The 22037-nt window shown below is 37.7% G+C and overlaps 1 protein-coding gene across 2 annotated transcripts; it reads left to right on the forward strand.

The window, feature by feature from the left end:
* Positions 1-1760: 1760 nt before the first annotated feature.
* On the forward strand, positions 1761-21562 carry LOC106882756 (BBSome complex member BBS1). Of its 2 annotated transcripts, none has more exons than XM_089359187.1 (15): positions 1761-2537; positions 4744-4913; positions 6159-6248; positions 6888-7012; positions 8038-8084; positions 9568-9685; positions 11504-11635; positions 12578-12684; positions 13027-13147; positions 16660-16888; positions 17907-18065; positions 18264-18397; positions 19562-19696; positions 20113-20199; positions 21152-21562. In XM_089359187.1, exons 1-15 carry the CDS (start codon positions 2533-2535, stop codon positions 21236-21238), a joined length of 1746 nt encoding a protein of 581 aa, XP_089215313.1. In that variant the 5' UTR covers positions 1761-2532; the 3' UTR covers positions 21239-21562. The 2 variants fall into 2 exon arrangements, with proteins under 2 accessions (XP_089215313.1, XP_089215312.1); XM_089359186.1 differs by lacking the exon at positions 1761-2537 and adding an exon at positions 2541-2672.
* Positions 21563-22037: the final 475 nt, after the last annotated feature.

Genomic DNA, 22037 nt, shown 5'->3' on the forward strand with positions numbered 1-22037 from the left:
TGTGTATACGCACATCAACAGCTGATGATTTCTTTTTCGATTTAACCCATTAATAGCAATGAAGGTAGCCACATTAAACTTTGAATGAAGGAAACTTAAGTGCGACTGGAAGCTTGAAGATAAAATGCAAAGAAGACAGTTTAATTGGGCGTTTGAAGCTGTGCACCATGCAATCACTCGCATTGGAGATAAATTTGAAGCAGGTGGAACTATTCTGAATATCCACAAGAAATGGTTTGGAAGATTGCAGATATTGATGAACCTGACAGAGGAAGAAGGGGCACCAGAAACATATAGACAGACTTCAAGAAACTCTGTATGGTAAGCAGGCTGTGAGATGGGGTTGTTAAAATCAAGGGTCCATTGCATTTTGAAGTGCTGTCAGTGGAAAAGTTTCATTCCTTGAATAGTCCATGCTCTCAATGTGGATGATGTGAACTGAAGAGCATAACACTCTGAACATGATGAGCAAATATATTATAGAAAGTACTGTAAACATCATTTGAGGATATATAAACATATCTATAAAGTTATTTAGATTTACAGAAGGCAAAAATATAAATTTGATTTACCTGTGGTTGAGGGCAAACGAACCTGTTGTGGTGGAGTCAGATTTAGAGGTGATAATGGTTCCTTATGGTTCAGTGAAACTTGTAAATGCTTCATTTGTCCATGTTTGTGAGGTGAGTGAAAAGCAACTGATTCAACCGATTCAGCAGTAGGTCATCAGTACCATCATCTTCATCAGACTTTACAGAATTGGTTTAAAGAGAGAATTTAGCTTCAATTATTTACTGATGGCTGCTTTCAGATAATGAATTTCCTTAACACCAACTACACCACACTGCACTCACCCCACTCCCAGCCTAAGTTGTGACAATTACTCCAAATGTAGGGCCATACTGAGGATCTCAGTCAGCAAAAGATTATCCTTAACATTACTAGAACTACATTCCAAAGACTGGTCCTTCTCTGCAAGGCCAGAAAATATTTCAGCCCCCAACTCTACAAGGTTCAAACCAGGCCCACAAGGGAATACTACTTGTACACCCGAGAAGGTTCTGTTGCTGGACTACAATCAGAGAAGTGTCACTCAGCTGATTGATATTAGATATCTAACGGATGTATTCCAGCCTCTGGCTTTACAGGTGTGCTGTCTTCTCTCTCTACCTTTTCTGTGGTACTAGAATGGTTTCTGGTCCTGTTCCTCGTCCACCCAGTCCTCACTGCCAACCCACTCGTCTCTTCCTCTTATGTCCCCATCGTTGCATCCAGCATCACCGTTTCAGCCCATTACTCCTTCCTTTGAACATCATTCCTCAGGAATCTTCTTCTGTCCCTGATGGTGTTGACCTGTAACCGTTTAAACAGCTTTCGATGGAACTGCAAGGATCGTGGACGCTATCCCTTCTTCCAGATCGAGCAAGTAAAATAATAGCAAAAAAAGACAAAAGGATAGCGTTTATTGCTTTAGTGGAAATGCGAAACTATTGCTATGAAAATATTTTAAGAGAGAAAGAGAATGAGGTAAAAGATTTTTCCTTGTGTAATATTTATCAAAAAACGATAAAAACTGGGCGGATATTTCAATGAAGAGTAAATAGGTACGTAGGAAATAAAATGGTTTTTGAAATAGTTTTATTATATTTCTGATGAACAGAAGATTAACAAAATCAATAGAACATCACGGGTACCTCCCGATCGTTCCATTTAGTTTCTAACACGAATTGAAACAATGGTTAGTTGAGTTACCTCCCTTTACCTACAAAGTTCAAATTTTGCTTTAATTAACTTTTCCTTCCATCGTTCTGCAGTCAATAATATTGCTTTAGTCATTTTTACCTCCTCATTATTCTATATTTAATTGTATACTATATTTGTTATTATTATAACAATTAATTGTAAGGCATCGAGCTGGCAGAGTCGCTACTGTGCCAGGCAAAATGCTAAGCGGCATTTCGCCTGCCTACGTTCTGAGTTCAAATTCCACCGAAGTTGATTTAACTTTTCATCCTTTCGAGGTTGCTAAAATAAGTAACACTGGGGTCGATCGGAATTGCTGGCCTCGTCTCAAAATTTGAAACCATTGTAATCCATCGTTTGCTGGAGATGTGTCACACTTTATTGGCATGTCAGACATATGGCAAAATGAATTCAGAAGACCCAGTCTTCGGAGACTTAACAATTAACAGATGTTTATTAATTATGTATACGTTCGTGTGTATTGTATATAACCACATACACACACATATAGGGTTGTACATAAACATGTGTAACTTTAATACAAGACTAAAGGTCCAGCACTTTGTGTACGTGTAACTTTAGTACGAAACTAAAGCTATCCTGTTGTTACGTGGTTGTTAGTAACAACAAAATGTCCAACTGGTTGCTGAGGAAGATAGAAAGAGTGACAGAATAAATAGAGAAAGAGAGCCAACGTTATTTACTCAACATATCTAAATGGTTACATGTCATATATTGATTCACGACTCGCATCTCATGAAATAAGATTCTATTAAAGACTCTCACATCATGAAGTAAGTCACGCAACATTTACATGGCCCCTCCCCCACTATTATTTATTCTCTTCTAACTTTCTTCAGAATTGTATTCTTTATTGGCTTATCAAATTTTTAGACCGTTCCAGTCATGACCATCCCGTCTTTTTCCAGGTAATGTATATCTAGGACTACAATACTCAGTGTATCATTCATAACGTAAGTGAAAAATATTTAGTTTCAATCGGGAATCGAAACAATGATGCAGAGATCTTACTCTCTCATACTCCATCCCGTTTAATGCAACATTTGGTAATAAGTTAATTAGAGTTGTTCGAGAAATTAATTCATTTAACACAAGTGTTTGCGGTTAATGTTTGCTTTCGGAAAATTCACAAGATCCAATTTTTTCCCTCGTAACTTTTAGGAAAATGGATATCTTTTAATGAAATTTTATATAAATACCTTTCAAACGGCATAGATACCGATTTTAATTGTAATCTGTGTCGTTTGAAAGGTATTTATATAAAATTTTATGAAAAGATATCCATTTTCCTAAAAGTTACGAGGGAAAAAAATGGGTCAATTTGTTAATCTGAAAATTTACCAAAAATTGGATCTTGTGAATTTTCCGAAAGTTCCCGCCCCGGTTCATTGGCCAGTTTTTTGTTTTCAGATTCGTTTAATACAGATTTTTTTTTATACCTATTACACTTGCTTTTTTATTTTTATTGTCAGGTGTTCAAGTAAACATTAACCGTGGTTGCTAAGATCACAACTATGGGGTTGTAAATGTTGTTTTAACCCCAGAGAACTTTTGATTTAACATTTCATCCGAGACCAAATCCATATTTTAATTATTTCATCCATTTTCACATTATCTAATGTGTCCTTCTCTGTTTTAAGGCAGATTGGTGTGGTTTTAGGGTAATTGCTATTTCTAGCATGTCAAGCAACCCTCTAATAACCCTTTCCCTCTTATTTATTCGTTTTATTGAAATTTAAACTTTCGATTAAGGGGAGGCTACTCTTGTTTTATTGTAACTCTATTACTACCAATCCACACGTGACCACTCCTGGCTCTGTGATATAAAACTTTAGGTTTTAATGAGATAAATTAAAATCTTCCAACAAAATTTCATGTCAATTTATGTTCTATACACCAACTCAATGACGACAAACTCTTTTTATTAAATTCCACATTATTTTCGAAATTAATTGTAACAAAGTGTCGTGTGTGTCAAGAGACGGAAAAGGTAATTGAAAGGGTTTTGCTAGCATTTCATATTGCTGAGAAGATATTTGCAGAATGATTTCTGTAAGTTGAGTAGTGATTTGTTATTCTCAAGAACACTCATCCATCAAAATGAGTTTCTAAATGGATATCATTAATGTCTATACTAACCCTAACCCTAACCCTAACCCTAACCCAATCTATGACTATCGACCCTTCCCCACAACCCATCTTTATAACACCCACCCCCACTTATCTCTCTATACAACTATTTCCTCAGCTGCTGTAATTATAAGACTACCAGTCATCCCACCCCTTGGAACCCTAACCCTTTTGTCACCCATCTCTCATTCTCAGCGTCATCATTTCCCTCTTTATTTTTCACTGATTGTCCCCTTTCTATGAACACCACCCACCCATGTCTGCCATCGAACCCCTCCTCCCATTTTGTTTGTCATTCACTATATCCATCCCTACATACCTCTGACTTCAGTAGACCATAGTAGGCATGAGTGAAAGGATAGAGGAGGAGAGACAGTTACACCTTTGGTTAAAGTCTGCATCCAATTAGTAAGTAGTGAGATGGACTTTGATGAAATATGGATGATAGCAGTGAATACGGTTTCAGTGAATATTTGGTTTTTTATTGACTGGAGAAAACAGCTGGGACAAAGGAGTTTGCCTTATGGTTGTCCTGGGATTGTCTGCTGATTCCTGTTAGTTGTCCCCTTATCTAACATTTTTTCTCTATTATTATTATTATTATTATTATTATTATTATTATTATTATTATTATTATACACTAGTTGTCTTCCATTATTATTACAGTGTTGTCTTTCAGTTTTGTTTTCTCATTATCTATTTTAATTAAATCGCCACCATTTTAAAAATTTGTCTTTGTAATAACTCACCACCTGTCGTCCTTGTGGTAAATTTTAGATTTATTAATTAATTTATTTTTATTATTCATTTATCTTCCCAAATAAACAAAATATTATATTTTTATTGCAGAGAGGAAAACAAATCGAAATGGTTGGATGCTCATCACGACCCAGTTGCTTCCCTTTACACATTTACTCAATGTCTCGCTTTATCTGACATCAAAGCTGACGGCGATTGGAAATTGGTGATTGGCAACCTAGGAATCGATAATTACGTCACGAAACTGAAAGTTTTCCAAGGTCTACAGTTTCCTATTTCTATTTCGTCTGTAAATATGTTTTTATTCAGGGGTGGTGCCTCGTGTTCTATCAATTTATCACACTAGTAAAACCTTTCTTTTATATTATCACTATACTATACTATACTACATGCATACTGTCACTATCATAATTTTGTACTATAGTATCTGTCAACTATGCTGTCACTATATTATAGACTCTTCAATTATGAAGTTATCCCAATACTGTCACCAAGGTAACAGAAACTATGAACAACATGGAGTAAAGCACCTCCACAATTCATAAATTTCACTCGCTTTGTATCATTAACTACTCCTGTATATCTAAAGTCTTGTTTCTTTATTGACCGATCGTATCTCCCTCTGCCTACCTACAACTTCCATTCAGGACACATCGTTAAGTTCTTCACTGTTCCTTTCTTTCATATTAAGCAACACCAATTCCTACATTGAACTGCTATATTGAAACCTCTCTCTATTTTGGTCTTTGCCTTTTGATCTTTTTCACTCTGTATTCCAGACCCTAATTCCATGTGTTTGACATTTTCTATAATCTCTGCAATAAGAACCAAGTCATTAGCATTCCAATCAAGGACAAACGGTCTTGCATTCTTATATCGTAACTCTCCCCTGCTCCCAACCTAAATTAAATAAAAGAAGTCTGAAGATAACATCCCTCTGCATACAAAATCCCCCACAAATCTTCTTGTTGACCCCTAACAGCAGCCAGCTACACAGTTTGCACTGTTCTCATACAAACATTCATCTACCTCTCAGCCCCGCAACAGAATGTGGAACCTTCAGAAAAACAATCTCTAGACTTTACAGATGCAGAGAGATTTGCTCTGACCAAAAATCTGGGTTCCATTGAAGTTTGAACTCATGTCTTGACCTCATGTAATAGTTGTAAAGGGATGTCAATTCAATGTTACACAAGCAGGGTCCTTCAGTTCTGATCATTCATGGAAACATATTTGGCCATGGGAGAAGGATTACTTGGAGATGGGTGGAGGTTGGTGACAGGAAGGGCATCCAGCCATAGAAAATCGATCTCAGAGATTTCTATTTGTCCCATGCAAGCATGGAAAAGTAGACATTAAAAAGATGATAATATTTATATTCATATATACATGTGTTTGTGTATCTGTGTATATATATATATATATATATATATATATATATATATATATATATATATATATATATATATATTTATATGTGTGTGTTTGCATCTGTTGTATTCCAGGTACAACTCTGATTCATGAGAGTACATTACTTGATCTTCCGAATGGAGTTGTGTCATTTTACATGGATACTCACGAACCTAGGACCCCTGGTGAGTAAAACCTTCCTGAAATTAATTATTTGCCAAAGTATGTCTGATTATTTCTGCCAGGAGAGTCTTCTCCCAGCCATACTCTATCTCATTCTGCCTATGTTAGACATTTTAAAGGATGCCATTCTGTAGTCTTCTCCTAACTTGCTCCTACAAATTGGAGAACAAACATTTGGGCAAAGAGTTATGACCTTAGTATTCAGTGGGATCCTGGATCTGTGGGGGGGGGTTCCATGATTGGTCCCGGTTGCAGACTCACCTGTATCCTCCAGATGTTCACATATTTTCTGTGCTATTTATACTTTTATTCCATCTCTCCCTTCCCCTCCACTTTTTATGTAGCCCCTCCCCTCCAATTGTAAATTGCCCTTGTAGTGTTCCCCTCATCTGATGCCCCTGTGGAAAAGAAATCATCATCATTATCATAGGTTTTTATGTTGATTTCAAATTCTCCCAAGGCTGACTCTGCCTTTCATTCTTTTGGGGGTCGATAAATTAGATACCAGATGGACGCTGGGGTTGATGTAATCGACTCGTCTCCTTCCCCAAAATTCCTGGCCTTGAGCCAAAATTCGAAACCATTTTTATTATTGAAATCTGTTAAACTGAGGGTTTAATATGATTAGTTTCTCTTGGCAGCCATTGCTGTATGTTCCGGACCTTTCATATATGTCTTCAAGAATCTAAGACCTTACTACAAATTTTCAATGCCAACTATCGACATTGACCCTGCTGAGCAAGATTTATGGACCCAAGTAAAACAGGTGAGTCCTTCCTCTCTCAATCCAACTCCATTCAAACATCTTTCAAGTCTGTAAAAATTTCTAAGAGAAGTTATCAGTGCGAGGGTAGAAATCGTGATTGGGGTGAGAAAGGGGTAGAAAGAGAGAGGGTCCCTATAACAGGGTCCCAGGTGGAGAGGGAGTAATGAGTGGAAGTATAGAAAGAGCGATGGTGAGAGAGAAACAAGTAGAGTCAACCTTAAAACCACAGGCAGCATAATAGAATAAGTAGATGGGAGAGAGGGAGAGAGGAAGAGAGGGATGAGTGAATATCAAAAAAGGTAGGGGGAGGCAGAAGATATTGACTCGACAAAAAAGTAATCAAAATGTATTTGCCTATATATACATATATCATTGTGATCATTATCGTTTTACATCCACTTTCCATGCAGGCATGGGTTGGAGGGGTCATTTGATTCTATGTAGCAGCTCTCTGGCCACTTTTGTCTGTCTTCTACAAGTGTTTACCTGATCTTGTAAGCTGTTCTCACAGCTATTTTGTGTTTCAAATTTACTTATTTTCTGTAATATATATATATATATATATATATGTAGGAAAAATAGAAGTTGAAAATGCACTGAGAATAGTTAAAATATATTTTATTAATATATTTAGAGCTTTAACCGGTTTCACAGTTGACACTGATTGTCCAGAAAGTTCAAATAGAAAGGCGTGGCTTATGTCGCAGCTGTTTTGCTTCTTACTAGTGTTTGAAGCTTGCCCTGTTTTTATAGGGAGTTCAGGGCTCAAATTAGTCTATGTTTTGGATAGGACTTGATTGGTAGAGGATAGTCACATGACTGGTGTTAGACATGTTCTAAGATCAGTCATGTGACTATCCCCTACCATGCAAAAACAAACAAACAAACACACAGAGATTAAATCAGTGTCGTCTGCATAAATAAAGAAAGACATTTAAGAGAATAAAGACAATTGATTTCTGTTTGAATGTCTGCCTTTACTGTTTCACTGCTAACATCATGAATTTTGTTTCTCTTCCTATCAGGAGAAAATTAGTCCTTTTCAGATGTGGGAACGTTTGGAAAGTTTGAAGTAAGTTTACAGATTCATATATGTGTGTGTGTGTGTATATATGATGGTATATCATCATCATCATCATCATCGTCGTCGTCATCATCATCATCGTCGTCGTCATCATCATCATCGTCGTCGTCATCATCATTCTCATCCTCATCATCGTCATCATCATTATCATCATTTAACGTCTGCTTTCCATGCTGGTATGGGTTGGACGGTTTGACTGAAGAACTGGTAAGCTGGTGAGCTGCACCAGGTTCCGATCTGATTTGGAATGGTTTCTATGGCTGGATGCCCTTCCTTACGCCAACCACTCCAAGAGTGTAGTGGGTGCCTTTTTTATGTCCCACCAGCACAGGTGTCATTGCCCTGACACCGACATCAGCCATGACTACGGCCTCCCTTGGCTTGACAGGTTTATGTAAACACGGTTATATCACAAAAGATCTTGGTTGTCTGTCACTGCCTCCATAAGGCCCAACACTCGAACGGTTCTTTTTACATACCACTGGCACGGAAGCCAGTCAGGCGGCACTGGCATCGGCTACAGCTATGATTTCACTTGGCTCAACAGGTCTTCACAAGCACAGCATTATCACCCAACATTTGAAGGGTGCTTTTAATGGGCCAATTACACTACACTGGCATCAACCATGACAGCAACCTCACTTGGCTTGGTGGGTCTTCTCAAGCACAGCATATCGCCAAAGGTCTCAGTTGCTTGTCATTGCCTCTGTGAGGCCCAACATTTGAAGATCACGCTTGTCTTCTTGGGTCTACTTCTTCCACTGATTCCATCCACTGGGAATCAGGTGGCGAAGGGGCTACATTGGAAACTGTGTGAAAAGTGGGGGCTAGAGAGAGGCAAGACGTGGTATGAGCACAAACTGCAGAGAGGGGTGGTGTCGGGGACTGGCAAAATCCTCTGGAATTTCCCAATCCAAACAGATCAGTTGCTAGACATTAACAGACCGCACCTAGTGGTGGTGGACAAGGTGCACAATGTATGTTTTATAGCTGATGTTGCATGTCCCTTTGATCCATGAATGGTCAAGAAGGAAGGCAAAAAGATAGATAGATAGAATGCTCTTAAGTATGAAATAGCCCAGTTGTGGAAAATGAAGAAGGTGAAGATGGTGCCAATTATTGTTGGGTCCTTGGGTGCAGTATCAGAAGGCATCAAGAGGAATATAAAGGAAATTAGAATAGGGTTCCCAGTAGAACTGCTACAAAAGGTTTGCCTGCGTGGCATGGCCAGAATAATCAGGAAAGTATTAGAGAGCTGAAGAGAATGGATAGCATGGTGCTGTAGGCTGCAGGTAGTAAGCCCGTTACGCATGCAAGAGTCCAGGAGCTCCAACAAAACCTGTGATAAAGAGAAGTAATAATAATGATAATAATAATAATAATAATAATAGTAGTAGTAATAATAATAACAACAACAACAACAACCATTGCCAAGCATCAAACTTATGTTTTATCATTTTGTTTGTTTCAGAAACCAAGGTGTCTCTTTGACCGTGAGGTCACTCAAGTTTACACAACTTGATTATTCAAAACCTCACATCCTAAAAGCTTATGTAGAAACCTTTCAGGATTCACCTTTGAAAAAACAGGTATTTTGTTTATTATTTTTTGCTCTCTCTCTCTCTCTCTCTATATATATATATATATATATATATATATATATATATATATATATATATATGTATATATATTCTTTTATTCTGTTACTTGTTTCAGTCATTTGACTGTGGCCATGCTGGAACACTGCCTTTAGTCGAACAAATTGACCCCAGGTCGTATTCTTTGTAAGTCTAGTACAAGTTACATGGTGGCTTCTCATAAAAAGCACCCAGTGCTGCACTGTAAAGTGGTTGGTGTTTGGAAGAGCATCCAGCCATAGGAACCATAACAAAACAGATTCTGGAGCACAATGCAGTGATCGGAACCATTGAATTCTGCCTAACTATTCGGCCGATGTCAACATGGAATATAGAATGTTAAATGATGATGGTTTCATATATCTATTTATCTATCTCTATGTATATATATGTTAAAAATTATTCAACAATACTCAAGAAAACCTGAATATTTTTTCAGAAGTAAATCAATAAAAAAAATTGTAAAAAAAAACAAGAATGCTAAAAAAAAAAACTGCTTCTCTGACAACATTTTATAGTGGAACGTAAAACAAAGAATCAATTTGCTTTCGGAGTCTTTGAATAGCTGCAGAGAAATGAAAGAAAAAGAAAAAAAGTGCCGTAGGAAATGCACATATGCAGAGTGAATGGAATGCAACAGGTGTAAATTATCAAAAACAAAAGGAATGCTAAATAATTTCTCTTTTTTTTTTTTATAACATTAAAATTTCATATTTTAAAGTAAAACTAAAATTGGAAGTCCAGTAAAAGAAAATGAGAAATGCCAGCGCCATACAGCAGCAGTAGCAGAGTTCAGGAATCTTTCTTCAACAGTTGACACAATAATATAGAAATATTAAAAATACCAAAGATTGTAAAAGAGTTAAAGAACTATGAAAGGCATCGTTCTTAACCTTGTGAAGTGTCTGACGAATTTAGTTTCCATACACAACAGAAGAAAAAAAAAAGGACAAATAAAGTTTTTAAAAATATTCTCCTTATCAATCCGAAAGATGGACTTTCTCTGTGGTTGGTCATTTGATGTGATAGAATTAGCAGTGAAAACTTCCACAAACTAATCTTTACCATTTCGAATATGTCTGCCCAAGAATAACTGAATTGGCACAACACAGCAAGTTAAACACTTTTTTAAAAGATGTCATTGCATTTTGTATCATTTGAAACTAATTATGTGCACACTCCTCTCTCTCTCCCCCCCCCCCCTCCCCCCCCCTCCCCTCCCTCCCCTCCCTCCCCTCCCTCCCCTCCCTCCCCTCCCTCCCCCCCTCCCCTCCCTCCCCTCCCTCCCCTCCCTCCCCTCCCTCCCCTCCCTCCCTTCCCTCCCCCATCCCTCCCCTCCCCTCCCCCATCCCCTCCCCATCCCCTCCCCCTCCCCATCCCCTCTCACCCCTCCTCCTCCTCCTCCTCCTCCTCCTCCTCCTCATCTTCCTCCTCCTCCTCCTCCTCATCATCATCATTTAACTCCCACTTTTCCATGCTTGCCTGAGTCGGGTGGAGTTTATCGAAGTTGAATTTCTGCAGCTGGATGCGCTTCCTGTCACCAACGTTCACTTTTCTCCAAGCCAGGTAATATTTGCCCCTTTGGTTAGACATGTTCTCAGGAAATATTGCAAATGAATGACAAGACAGGAAGGCACACACACACACACGCACACACTGTCAGTCTGTCTGTTTGTGTGTGTCTCTCTCTCTCTTTCTTACACATACGCACACATTTCACCATGATTTCTCTCTCTCTGTCCTCTAATTCACTCTCTTTCTCACCTTCAGCCTGTAATTACCTGTATGAGTACGTTAAACAAGTCCTCCAGTGATGAAGATGCTGTCAGTTGTCTTGTTATTGGTACTGAGAACAAGAGTATCACGATTCTAGATCCAGCTGCTTTTACTGTACTTAAAACGGTAAGTCTTCAGCGTTTTCATCATCATCATCATCATCATCATCATCAGAGTGGTGAAAGGTGGTGAGCTGGCAGAATGCTAAGTGGAATTTTGTTTGTCCTTACGTTCTGAGTTCAAATTCCATCAAGGTTAACTTTACTTCTCATCCTTTTCATGGTTGTCAAAATAAGGACCAGTTGAGCCCTGGGGATGATGGAATCAACTTAATTCCTTCCCTTCCGAAACAAGAAAGGAGTATTAAGATAGTGAGCTGGCAGAACGTTTGGAATAATGAAAAAATTATATATTGGGTTGAGTCAAGTGAAATCGTAGTTGTGGCTGATGCCAGTGCCACCTGACTGGCACCCATGCAGGTGGCACATAAAGGGCACCTACTACACTCTCGGAGTGGTTGGCAAAAGGAAGGGCATCCAGCTGTAGAAACCTTGCCAGATTACACTGGAGCTTGGTGTAGCCTCCTTGCTTGCCAGTTATCCACCCAACCCATGCCAGCATGGAAAGCAGATGTTAAACAATGACGATGATGATGAGATATACATATATATTATTTATAGCAGTTTTATATATATATATATATATATATATATATATATATATATATATATATACATGTATATATACATGTATATATATATATATATATATATATATATATATATATATATATATATATATATACTGTTTATATATATATGCACGTGTATGAGCATGCATGTATATGTCTGTGTGTGTGAACTGGTGACAATGTTTACAGTTTATGTTAACATTATGACTGTGATGGTGGTGGTGGTGGTGGTGGTGGTGGTGGTCATGATGATGGTGATGATGATAATAGTTGTAATGATGATGATGCTACTTTGAGTCCCATGAAACTTAAATTCCAATATTTCCCCTAATTTTCATTCGAATCCCAGTAATCCCTGTTCTTGTTGTTGTCTACAGATGAAATTGCCCAGTGTCCCCGTGTTTATGACTGTGACAGGAATGTTTGATGTTGAATATAAAATCATCGCTTCGTGCCGAGACGGAAAGATTTACATCTTCAAAAGGTTGGAACAACTTTCAAAGCTGCCTCTCCACGTTTTCTTTCGCATCTCTGCATCTTTACGTTTGTATATCTTTTATCTTTGCCTTGTTAGACTATAGCTGCAGTGTATATATTGACTCTGTAAATACAAAATACGAATCACAATCAAATTATTTTGTCATGTTCCACTTTGTAATCTTTTTCTGTTTGCCAATGGAGACCTTCAATATTTTCCCCTCATTTCATAATTATTCATTGCAAAAAGACAGAAGTTTGCTCTGTTACACCTATTTACACAGATGTCTAAATTTTCATTTATTAAATCAGGGTTTCTATCTCCCTAATGTTTTCTTTCTCTCTCCAGAGTCAATGTTGTCCCCAAACTGTGTATAGAGTTGAGCTCGCAACCTGTTGGTATGATTCGAATTAATAAGAACATCGTTGTTGGTTGCATGGACGAAACACTGCAGTGTATTTCTGATAAGGTTTGTATTTGGTGTTTCAACTCTTAAGAAGATTTACACTTTTGTCACACGTGGACACACGCACACACACACACACACACGCACACACAATATGTGTGTGTGTATATATATATATATATATATATATATATATATATACACACATGCATAATATGTGTGTGTATATATATATGTGTGTGTATGTGTGTGTGGTAATATTTACAGTGAGAATGAGTGCTCAACATCATATTGGTGGACAAATATTATCTTTTTTGTAGTTTAACGAGTGGAAGGAGAATGCTAAATGATGACGATGATGATGATTAGTTTCAAATGATACAAAATGCAATGACGACATCTTTTAAAAAGTGTTTAACTTGTTGTGTTGTGCCAATTCAGTTATTCTTGGGCAGACATATTCGAAATGGTAAAGATTAGTTTGTGAAATGACCAACCACAGAGAAAGTCCATCTTTCGGATTGATAAGGAGAATATTTTTAAAAACTTTATTTGTCCTTTTTTTTTTCTTCTGTTGTGTATGGAAACTAAATTCGTCAGACACTTCACAAGGTTAAGAACGATGCCTTTCATAGTTCTTTAACTCTTTTACAATCTTTGGTATTTTTAATATTTCTATATTATTGTGTCAACTGTTGAAGAAAGATTCCTGAACTCTGCTACTGCTGCTGTATGGCGCTGGCATTTCTCATTTTCTTTTACTGGACTTCCAATTTTAGTTTTACTTTAAATATGAAATTTTAATGTTATAAAAAAAAAAAAGAGAAATTATTTAGCATTCCTTTTGTTTTTGATAATTTACACCTGTTGCATTCCATTCACTCTGCATATGTGCATTTCCTACGGCACTTTTTTTCTTTTTCTTTCATTTCTCTGCAGCTATTCAAAGACTCCGAAAGCAAATTGATTCTTTGTTTTACGTTCCACTATAAAATGTTGTCAGAGAGGCGGGTTTTTTTTTAGCATTTTCATTTTTCTTCGTTTTTATTGATTTTTTTCTGGCAAAAATGTTTGGGTTTTCCTGAGTATTGTTGAATAATTTCCAACACGTTTAATATATATGTGTGTGTGTGTGTGTTTATGTAATTATATATATAATTACACACAAACACACACACACACACATCTTGTTTAATAATTTTGTTTCCCAACCACACAATTTCAAGTTCAGTCCCACTTTGTGGTGTCTTCAGCCTCTTCTAATATAACATCTTGCTGACCAAAGCTTTGTGAGTTGCTTTGGTTGATGGAAACTGAAAGAAGCTGTTGTGTGTGTGAAAATGTGAGAAAATTTGAGAAGAGGTGAGAGAGGGGAATTGCTGGAATTTAGTCAGAAATGGTAGACTGTTCCATAGTCTTGAGGAGCAGCAGCTGTTGTAGTAGCAGTTGAAAGTTAGAAGGAGGATACAACATGTCAGTGAGTTGTTGCAGTTGATTGGTGAATGAATGTTTGATAATCAGTTGGATGGCTGGAGTAAACAATGTAGAAACTCATTCATGCCATACGTATAGGCTATAGTCATGTGTGGTGTACAGTGTTTGGTGTTACCCTGTTGTAGTAGTTTCTATTTGTGGAGATTCAATTTTAGTTCTGTTATAATGATGAAGAAATGATTAATGAGTGCCAAGTTTAGCAATTTGGTGAGTGTTGTCAGTAGAGAGGGTCTATGTGTTGGTGGTTTGTGTTGTGATTGAACCTGTGATGCCTCTAAGAGAAGCTAGATTGCCATTTGGTGATATTTGTTCAACAACAGCCAGTGCACATAAACAGCGTATCCATGTTAGATAAATAGTCATAAAAATGTTACAATTACTACGGTAACAGTAAATATATTTACGTAGATTTAATAATTGACATGTTATGTGGTATAAAGTCATGAAATCCACTTAAATGCTAATCTGCTGTTTCTCTTTCCATTTCAGCTAAATGCAAATTCATCTAATTCGACTTTTATTTATCTTCCTTTTATGAAAATTTTTTTAAAGAATTTATGTATTTTTTAAAAATTGTTCTATTGCTCAAAAAGTACTTTGAAATTCTGGAAATCATTTTGAAAATTTCATCTAAAACCTGTTTTTATTGAAACACTGATAGGAATTTGCAATGAAACACATCTGAATAAAAAGTGTTCTGGATGTGAATATTGCATCAAATTTAGGGTAATAAAAACTGTCATGATAAACAAATTTCTGCTGATAAATAATGGAATATAGAGACCAAATCATGAAAAATGTATTAGCCTAAGTGAAACAACAACAACACAGGTAAAAAAAAAACCCCAACAAAGATAAGAAGTAAATATACTAAAAATGTCGACATTTTGTGGCATTTTCTTTCTCATTTGGTTTTCTATTTACAATGGAATTTTCTGTTGATAAAATTGCACCCCAACTCACACCAATTCACTCCGTTATTTCTAACCAAACAATGTCTGATCTTTAATAACCTACAATTGCTTATTCAGTGAAGACAAACTCTACTAGGGGTGGGGTGGGTGGGGTTGGGGTGTACTGTTCTTTTCCTAATTTTGTCTTTTTTCTTTCATTGTCATGGCAACAAATTATATTTCCATTACCAAATGCCGACAGTTCTACTGTTAGAGGAACAGCATTAGTTAAACACAGTTTTTTTTTTCTCTGCATCTCCTGGCATATGGCATTTCGGTGTGCCATAGAAGCAAGAATTGCAGTTAGTTCTTTATGGCACCAAACTAATCAAAGAAACATTATGGCAGCACTTCAATTGTGTCTCGACCTTGGTTACATCTCTGTTTCAACTGTATTTTGGGCTTGAGTTGTGTTTGGATTTTAACCATGTCTCGGGTTTAGTTGAGTCTAAACTTCAACAATGCCTGCACTTCACATTTAGTTGGGCCCCAATTGTTGCCAGAGACGAATTTTTGAGATTGTTCATCATCATCATCATCATTGTTTAACATCTGTTTTCCATGCTGGCATGGGTTGGACAGTTTGACAGGAGCTCATCAGCCAAGGAGCTGTCCAGATTCCACCTGTCTGTGTGGCATGGTTTCTATAACTGGATGCCCTTCCTAAATGTGTTGAGTGAGAATTATCATTTGTGACAAATATACCAAGCAGGTTTGGTAGAGTTACCAGTTTGGTTGGTGATGGCCTGACCCTGGAATAAGTTGGAGGAGGTTTCCATGTTACTTGCAGCACTAAGAGTGACCAGACATATACCTACCCACCCACCTACCTACCCACCTACCCACCTATCTACCTACCTACCAACGTACCTACCTACCTACCTACCCACCTATCTACCTACCTACCAACCTACCAACCTACCAACCTACCTATGCACACACACACACATGCATGCATGAGCACCAGAAAAAAACACAGGAACTCAGGTATTAAGTAATAGATTTTATACATACATATATATATATATGTGTGTGTGTGTGTGTATGTGTATATGTTTCTGTAAGTTCTTTTCTTTGATGTCAAAACTAAACACGAGTTGACTTTTGCTCCTCTCTTTGATCTTTTAGGGTAAACGTCTCTGGAACATCAAGCTTCCTGCCAGTGTGATGACAATGGAGCTCTTAGACTACACTGTGAAAGGAGTGTCAGCAGTTTTGGTGGCGCTAAGCAATTGTACGGTGCATATGTACCAGGACAGGCATCTGATAGATGTCATACAAACACCAGATGTTGTGAACGCCTTGAAATTTGGTCGTTTTGGACGAGAAGAAGGCAACCTTATTCTCACTACAAGAAGTAAATCTCTGGGATTTTAACTAATTTCTCTATCATTAGTGATTAATGGTTGAGGTTAAAGTGATTGACTGATTGATTGGTTGCAGGGTCAGATTTTACTTTTGCAATTGTGGTATGTCCTTCATTAATCTACTGAGTAACCCTGATTATTTTAGTTTAGAGGAGAAAATAGCCAGGCCTCACCTCCTGACTTCACAGTTGAGTGGTTAGTGATGGTAAGAAGGGACATCTTCCAGCCATAAAAAACAATGGTGCCAGTAAGAATACCATTATATGAAAAAATAGAAGTAAAAGGACAATTCAGAAAAAAAAAAAATCCATTTCTCTGGAAACATTAGAATGAAATAAAAAAACGGTTCTTATTCCTGCAGGAAATGAAAGAATTTTAATGAAAATTAGAGATTAAGAAAATAAGATTAGATAAGAAATCTTTGCAAGATTTAAGTTTATTTTCTAAACAAAACTCTATGCTTTTTGAATTTAATTCTTATTATGTGAAGACTATTATAGCCTTTAGGTTTAGAATGGCAAAACTGAAGAATTGATGGCTAAGTCCATCAGGAACTTAGTTTATCCTTCTTCTTCAGGATGCACATATATCATTCCATAATCAAAGTGGTAAGGTAAAATAGTAACCAAGTCTTGGTTACTCTTTTTAGTAACTTGGTTACTATTTTTAGCAATGCAGTTTATCTTTCTTTAAATATGTCCTTCTTTGAAAAGGGTAAAACTAGTGACTGTCCTTTGGCTAAAAATAAAATTTCTTTCTCCCCAAACATGGACAAGTGTTTACCTCATCATCATCATCGTTTAACGTCTGCCTTCCACACTGGTATGGGTGGGACAGTTTAACAAGAGCCTGCACCAGGCTTCTGTGACTGTTTTGGCAGGATTTTTACAGCTGGAGGCCCTTCTTAACACCAAGTCCACTCAGTAGAGTGGACTGTTTACAATTTTTTTATTAAAAAAAATTTTTTTTTAACTTGTTGCAAACTGTAAGAAATCTCTGTCTGTTCAGGTGGTGGTTTAATAGTGAAGATATTACGAAGACATGCTGATTTAGATGTTAAAGATGTCACACCTGGGCCACCCATGGCACAGAATGTCAAACTGAATATACCAAAGAAGACGAAACTTTTTGTCAATCAATCAATCAGAGAAAGGGAAAATCCTGTTGGTGAGTTGCTGTTGTTATGGTGGTGGTGGTGGTGTTGTTACATTTGTGGTTCATGTTGTGGTTGTAGTGGTTCTTGTGATTGTTAAAGTAGATGTTGTGGTGTAGTGATACACGTAGAGTTTGTTGTTGTAATGGCTGTAGTGGTTGTTGTTGTTATGAAGCAATGATAAGCATAATTTATTCTGTTTCCTGTTTCAGCAATGTTTCGTACATTCCAACGAGACCTGAGACTTTTCCGTTTGAACACAGCTCGTCAATTCCTGCATATCTTGGAGAATAACAACAGTCCAATCTCTTGTGATCCAAAGGATCCACTGAAGATATCAGCCCAGGTAATATAAAGTAGACAATTGGTTTAACCATTTAAACTTACGTCTAATCTAGAAATTACAATTCTCAAGTAATTTCTACACATAGTTATATAATGTATAACTTTGGTGTATATATACAACTAGGTTGTCATCATCATTTGATGATGCCCGTTTTTCCATGCTGGCATGGGTTGGATGGTTTAAGAGGATCCAATGAGTCGTTGGGCTACATCAACCTCTGATGTCAGCTTTGGCAAGGTTTCTATTGCTGGATGCCCTTCCTAATGCCAACCACTTTACAGAGTGGCACTGGGTGCTTTTTACATGGCACTGGCACTTGTTGAGTTGCTAAGTCATTTGCAAAGCAAGGAAAGAATAAGAAAGGGCCAAAGGCTTCTTCATCTAAATGGAGGGGGTATGGTTAGTGTTTGAGAGAGGAAGAAAGGCAACTCCATGTTATATAAGGGTAACTGGAAAGAAGTGGTGGTGGTGGTGGTGGTGGGATGCTGGAAAGGGGATGTAATGAGTGATGATGGGAGTGTCTCAGGAGAGTGGCCTGAAGGACAATGTGATTGAGGGGAGATTGAGAACTGAGCCTGATGAATGCCTACCTGTGTGCTAAATTCGTCACCTTTCATGGCTAACTCTGCAGGTAGATACCCTTCTTAATACCAACCAATTTACAGAATGTTCTGGGTGCATTTGATTATGGCGCCAGGACCAGAAAGACTCTCATGTATTTAGACAGACCGAGTGGTGTTCCCACCCTGCTACCCTGTCTTGGCTCGTTAACAATGGGCTTTGAGTACATTCTGTGGTGTCACCTGTCTTGTTTAGGTGTGTTTTGCTCTGTTAGAGTAAAAAGTCTTCATGATGTGTCATGGAAGGTAACATGGTTAGAGGGGGAGGAGACATAAGGAGCAGAGTAAGTGGGGGGGAAAGATTGGTGGGGTGAGTGGGTCTTAGAGGAGGCAGTGAGGGTATGATGAGAGAAACAGAGAGAGAGGATACAGTGGAGAGGGAAAAGGGGGAGTAGTAGAAAGGGAGCATGGGGGGAGAGATGAGGAAATTTGTGCATTGTTTTCTTGTTGTAGGGGTTAGGGTCCATTCTATTAATCTGTGGAATTGTCTTTTAAAAGTTAGACAAAATATTTTATTGTTTTTTTTGTGATTTTCTCTGTTAAGGTTCAAGGAATTGGTCCTGTATTTAAACTGAACATAACTTTACAGAACACCTCATTGACAAACCCATCGACCAACCTCTGCCTTAATTTTGATTACAATCCTAGACTTTATTCCTTCAGGAAGTCTCGTATACCTGTAAGTTGCTTTTACTCTCCTCCTTGTCGTCGTAGTCATTTAATGTCCATTTTTCTTGCTGGTATGGGTTAAATGGTTTGACAGGATCCCCTAAACTGCAGGGCTGCATCATGCGCCCCTGTGTGTTTTGTCAGGGTTTCTAGTGCTGGATGCAGTAGAAATCATGAGACATTGCCTGGAAAAAGGGGTTTACTGTCACCTGTGTAGGCTACAGTGAAATGCTGGCCAACACCACTGAAACCAGCAATTTACACCAGACACCAAGATCTATTGTCGAATCCAGTACGTATATGTGTATGCATGCATGTGTGTGTGTGTGTATATATGCATGTATGCTTGTATGTATGTATGTATAAACCATGTGCACATGGTGTTAATGTCTACTACAGCTGTTCTCCATCCTTCTTCCATTACAGATTCCATTCCTTGTGCCTGGTTTGGACTATGTCTTTGATATATTAGTTGATTGTAAGAGCGAGAAAGGCATCTCGGATGACATCAAGGTTGGTATTAACTACATTGGGCCACCAAATGCCCCACACTACATTCCTATTCTAATACTCTATAAATATATATACTAATACACTGCACTGCTTCATCGGTCCACTTGTGTACTAATACTCTATCTACGTTTATATTTCTGGATTTCGGGTTTGGCCTCTTCTCTCTGCAATGTCCATGGTTTGGCCATTACGTGGACAGGACCTGGTGGTGACCTGGTGGTGACCTGGTGGTGACCTGGTGGTGACATTTGGCATTTGAAGTGAAATGTTTCTGTTTCTGAGTCTTTCTCTCTCAATATTTTACGTACATCATTGTTACAACTAAGCAAGTGACACTCACTAGCGCCACCTATGTTGGGTCATTGGCTAAACAAAAATAACTGACAACATCAACCGCCTGTCTTTTACTTGTGTCAGTCATTAGACTGTGGCCATGCTGGGGCAGCACTGCCTTGAAGGATTTTTAGTGAAAGGAATTGAACTCGGTACTTTTTATATTTTTTAAGTCTGCTACTTATTCTATCAGTCTCTTTTGTTAAACCACTAAGTTATGGGGACATAAACATACCAACACTGGTTTTCAAGGGGTGGGGGGGGACAACACACATACATACACACATACACACATACATACATACATACATACATACATACGTACATGCATATATGATGGGCTTCTTTCTGTTTTCATCTACCAGATCAACTCACAAAGTCTTTGGTTGGCCTGAGGCTAAAGTAGAAGACATTTGGGCAAGGTGCCACTCTGTGGAACTGAACCTGGAACCATGTGGTTGGAAGGCAAATCTCTTATTACACAGACATGCCTGTGCCCCTTGTCATTCTCCTCTACACATCACCAAACGAATTACCTAATTAATATCCCCCTCCCACCACAAGTTAATTAATTCCAAAATGATGGCTGTTTGTTTTATATTTGTTTTGTTTTTTGTAGGTGTTGCTCTACCGGACTGGTCATCTTCTTCCATTGTTGACCGCTGTTATTAGTATGCCTGTAAGTGAGGCCATACCAACCGACTGACCACTGCTCTTGTCAACATTTAATGCTTTGGATTCGGCAACAAAACCTTCACGGGTTTTAGTTTCTTGTTTTGCAATCAAAATGGATTTATGTCATCATCGCTGAGAAATAGCTGTTTGCTTAGTTTAAAGGGAAGTTGGGATTTCATATTGTCCCCACCACCACCACCACCACCATCATCATCAGTATCATCATCAGTATTATTGTTGTCATCAGCATCTTCACATTATTATCAAAATGATGATGGTGTTTTATTTATTTATTTTGTTCTGTCTTGTGAAATCCTTAACTGTAAATTCCAATAAATAATTCTTGTAAACTCAATGGCTTTGTTTTACCATTCCTCAGAAGCAGTTTGTTGTCGTTAACCCTTCAGCATTCAGATTATTCCTCTGTCAAAATGTAATACTTATTTATTTCCATTGTTTTTTCGTTAATCCTGGATTATAACATAACTTTGAGGTTTTGGTGATGTGATTCTTCATTTTGAGAATGGCATTGTAGAGTAGGTATGAGAAGCCAGATCTGACAGGTTTGAATAGAACCATCCAATAGCAACTTTCTTTGCATTATTATGTTCATCATGTGACTACCACTGCTTTCCTCATAACAGGATATCCTCCTTCTGTACAAGTTTAGATAGACTGAGTCGTTCTACAGAAAACCTACCAATGAAACCTTATCACCTGGCCTCCAGGTATCTTTGTTCTATAATTCCTTAAGAAAATTCCTCTCTTCACCCCTTTTCTTTTCTCACCTGAAGAGTTTCACAAAGAGTTTTTACCTCTTTACTAACCAT

The sequence above is a fragment of the Octopus bimaculoides genome, chromosome 11 (genome assembly GCF_046866305.1).
Source record: "Octopus bimaculoides isolate indiv1 chromosome 11, ASM4686630v1, whole genome shotgun sequence".
NCBI lineage: Eukaryota > Metazoa > Mollusca > Cephalopoda > Octopoda > Octopodidae > Octopus > Octopus bimaculoides.